Source organism: Nannospalax galili, unplaced genomic scaffold (assembly GCF_000622305.1).
Source record: "Nannospalax galili isolate Female #2095 unplaced genomic scaffold, S.galili_v1.0 scaffold1832, whole genome shotgun sequence".
NCBI classification, from domain to species: Eukaryota; Metazoa; Chordata; class Mammalia; order Rodentia; family Spalacidae; genus Nannospalax; species Nannospalax galili.
In genome coordinates, this window is record NW_008331832.1 from 37,969 (window position 1) to 42,226 (window position 4,258).

Here is a 4,258-nt window from a genome sequence, read left to right on the forward strand (position 1 = left end):
CATGACATACCAGCAAGGCTTAACCAAACTCCTCAGTTCCATTATCCCAGAAAAAAAAACAATCACTACTGAAAAAAAAAAAAAAACAAGATGAAGTGCTGCTCTGTGGCTCACCTACTTCACTGCTTTGATATGAGGCTTCTAGAGGGAAATGTACATTTTTCTCACTGGTTGTCAAAAGCCTTGCAGATAGCCTCTCTCATAGAGGTGACGTGACTGGGTACATACTCTCATAAAATCCTCACTTTGGGAATCATTAACAGCAACCTTCCCAAGGTTCTCTGTTTTTTTCTAGAACTCACTCTCATTTCCACACATTTTTCCATAAGAAACACAATCCATGTAAAACTGGGTTTTGCATTGTTAGTTGGGTAGTCTTACAAAACCACATACTCATTTCCTCATCTAAGTGACAGATAGAGGGCTTAGGAGAGAGAAAGAAAGAGAGAGAGAGAGAGAGAGAGAGAGAGAGAGAGAGAGCGTAGAAGAGAGAGAGAAAGAGAGAGAGAGAGAGAGAGAGAGAGAGAGAGAGAGAGAGAGAGAGAGATTAAACATAGAGATTCTTTTGGGTCCTAGGAATCAACTTCACAAACAAGGGCATGCTCTATGTCACTCGTACAGCAGAGGGACTAAGCCTTAAGCACAGTTGTTGTAGCTTTCTTTATATTTTAGCTGTAAAATATTTTCATTAATCCCCAATTGATAATGTTTATAGAATTTGTTTTGTTCCATTATAAAACAATATATTTTTAAAAGTGAGAAAATCACAGGACATAAATTAAATGATTCAAAATATTCAGTTATTTAAGAAAGGAAAAACATTATGCAAGTAAAGTGCTTCTCTATTCTAATTCCACACTCATTTTCAAAATACTATTATAACCATGTGCTCAGCAAACTGATCCCAGTGCTCTGTAAGAACAGGCACTGCTCTTAACCGCTGGTTTACTTCTCCAGTCCCTCATCTCATCTGATTAATTTAAATTAGTGGGTAATAAAACCTTCAAATCAAAAAATGGATCCACAACATTGTTTCACATAATCAAGAAAAATAAATAAATCTAAATCTGAAATAAAGCCTCAACTCCATGGACATTTGAAAGAAAACATCTGCAAGAAAAGTACTAAGAAGTATTATTCTTAGATAAATAAGGATAACACAGCACGGTCCTACTCTGATACAGATAATCAACACCACCTTGGAAAAACACTGATTCTGAGACTACTTCAAATCCAAAAACAGGCATGCAAAGTTGCCTTGCATGGTGAAAGGTAGAGAGATGTTCTACCAGGAAATCTGACTGTATAGAAAGCTGAACAGGAGGAGGAAGAGCAAAACACAGGTAATGAAGATGACAGGGAGAAAGAGACGAAGACAGAGTATCAGTGGGCACAGGGCTATGGGAAGTGCCACTGGCTTCATCAGTTTGTAATTCTCTTCAACGTTCTCTTCATAGCAAGTAAGACATCCTTGTTCCTAAGACTATAAATAAGAGGATTCACCATGGGCACCAAAAAAGTGTAAAACACTGAGAAAATTTTCCCATGGTCCACAGATTTAGCAGATGATGGCTTGACATAAGCCAACAGTCCTGAGCCATAGAATAAAGTAACAGTTATGATGTGAGAACCACAGGTGCCCATGGCTTTGGACCAACCCTTAGCTGATGACATTTGAATGATATTGGAAAGGATCATAGCATATGAGACTAAGATAATGAGACTACATAAAAGGATAGCTGTACCCACCACAACAGAACTCAAAAGTTCATTGACGTAGGTGCTGCTGCAAGAGAGCTGGAGGAGGGGAAAGATGTCACACATGTAGTGGTTGACGATGTTGGAATCACAGAAGTTGAGCTTGACCATAAACCCTGTGTGGACCATAGCACTAACAAATCCCATCAAGTATGAACCAAATATTAGCATACAACAGATCCTTGGTGACATTACAGCCTTGTACAACAGAGGCTTACAGATGGCCACATAGCGATCATAGGCCATGGCTGTCAGCACATAACTTTCAGAGTTGACCAAAAAAAGGAAGAAAAAGAGTTGAGTCATGCACCCTGTGAAGGAGATGGTGTTCTTCTCTACAACAAAGCTCATCAGTGTTTTGGGGGTAAAGACAAATGAATAAAAGAAGTCAATGAAGGACAGATTGAAGATAAAAAAGTACATGGGGGTATGAAGGTGTGAATTCAGAAAGATGAGATTCGTTAAGCTCAGGTTTCCAACCACAGTGGCTGTGTAGTTCACCAAGAACAGGACAAACAGGGGCAGCTGGAGGTCAGGTCTGTCTGTTAGTCCTATAAGAATAAACTCAGTCACAGAAGAATCGTTTTGCATAACCATTTGCTTCATGGGTGACATCTGTAAGAATAAGCACAGAAAGAAAAATTAACAAGTGATCCCTCCTTCACTACAAATTGGTAGCTGGTTTATTGGTTTCCCAGCTTGGGTTGAGGAAACAACAGCAAGACATCCAAGCTGCAAAATGCTCATGTTGATTATTAGGAATCTCTGTTTCTTCCCTGCCTTCCTTTCGAGTATCTCTACAGAGAGACGCTGACAGCTTCAGTTCCTATGAACGTAATTCCTTCCCGTTCACTTAATACTTACTGACAATAAAGGGTGAAAAGACCAATACATTAAGAGTTTCCTCCAGCACTAATGATTTATATAGCTGTGGCTTTCAAGGGATGCTGTCAATACAAAGAATACTCAGTGCTCACCTTTGCTCATCTGAGCCTTCTCTGATATTGGAGCTCATGGTGACTTCCTTGTCACTGTGCTGAGAAGGGCAGTTACTAATAATAAAGTAGGTAGGTAACTGCTGTCAGCACAGATAGTGTTTATGATCTGCTACAAGAGGTTCACTGGGGAGTATAACACGTTTTCTCTTTGAAAATTTACCAGGAATCTTCTCCCATACACAAAAAAATAACAAACATACCTGAGTGTCCAAAGTTTCAAAGTCAATATTTCTGGGATGTCTTTAGAAGCATAAAAAATTATTATTTTAATATTATTTTCCCTGTTGGATGAGTCCCTTGAGGTGTGAAATTATTGAGTTTGTGCAATGAAAAATCATTGACTCTTTTGAGATTCAAAGTTCTACTCAATATGTCATTTCCCACCAGGAGTAACTAGTCCCCAGGGTAGAGTTGTGAGTGTTCCCCTTCTCTATTCTCTTCATTAAGCTCTGTACAACTCTACAAGAGGAAGTCCCAGGGACATGCTCACTTGCCTTTTGTAGCTTTCTGATTATTGTAGTAAAAAGCATGAGACCAAGAGTTAACACTGTAAAAAAAAATGTTCTACAAAAGGTTGAAAGTGGGACTGGAGAGATGGCTTAGCAGTTAAGAGCATCGTCTGTTCTTGTAGAGGACCTGAGCTCAGTTCCCAGCACCCACATGGTAGCTAACAACCATCTATAATTCCAGTTCCAGGGGATCTAACGCTGCTTTTGATACTGGACATTCCATGACATGGGTGCACTTACATACGTGCAGGCAATACAGTCATACACATAAAATAAAAATAATAAAATATTTTTAAAGGTTGAAACTATTAAGAACAGACTCTAATGTTGGTAATAGTTTCCATACTTCTCACTTCCTAATTATGAAACTGTAGACTTCCCTGCTTCTTTTATGCATAATTTTATCTTCATATTCTTATGAATGTCTATAAAATATGTTCTTTAAAATGGGATTACATTGATATCAGACCGAGCATCCTAAGGTTAGATGACCCACCTACATGAGAGAAAGCCTATTGCAACTTTCTGCTGAATATATATAGTATTAAACTAATTTCCAGTGACTTATTTTTATACCCATAGATTAATGCATCTCTCAACTCACGACAGAGAATATTCCTTCTACAGCAGATGGTGATTAACGCATAAAACCACAACTGGCCATTGTGCAGAAAACAAGAGTCAGCAGAGTGCTTACACCTGAATATGACACCTTATCAAACTTCTGCCTCCCAAGGCTCAGGGATCATTGCAAAATAGGGGGTGGAAACATTGTTGATAGGAGATGAATGACCACAAGGAAAGTTTTCCAGACAGCTGGCCAGTTACTCATATGAACTCAGAGCAATGCTGACAATATGGACAAGTCCCACATAAGCTTAACTCAGACAAAATTCCAACATAGACTTAGGGAAGTGGATAAGAACTTCAAACCCTATCTGAGGAACTACTGGCAATTGAGGAATGCTGGGAAGAGGAGATTCAGTCTCATTT

At 38.9% G+C, this 4,258-nt stretch overlaps 1 protein-coding gene across 1 annotated transcript; it reads right to left on the reverse strand.

Annotated features, from left to right (window-relative positions):
* Positions 1-1,422: 1,422 nt before the first annotated feature.
* On the reverse strand, positions 1,423-2,379 carry LOC103729004 (olfactory receptor 143-like). Its single transcript, XM_008826977.2, has one exon. It carries the CDS (start codon positions 2,371-2,373, stop codon positions 1,423-1,425), a length of 951 nt encoding a protein of 316 aa, XP_008825199.1. The 5' UTR covers positions 2,374-2,379.
* Positions 2,380-4,258: the final 1,879 nt, after the last annotated feature.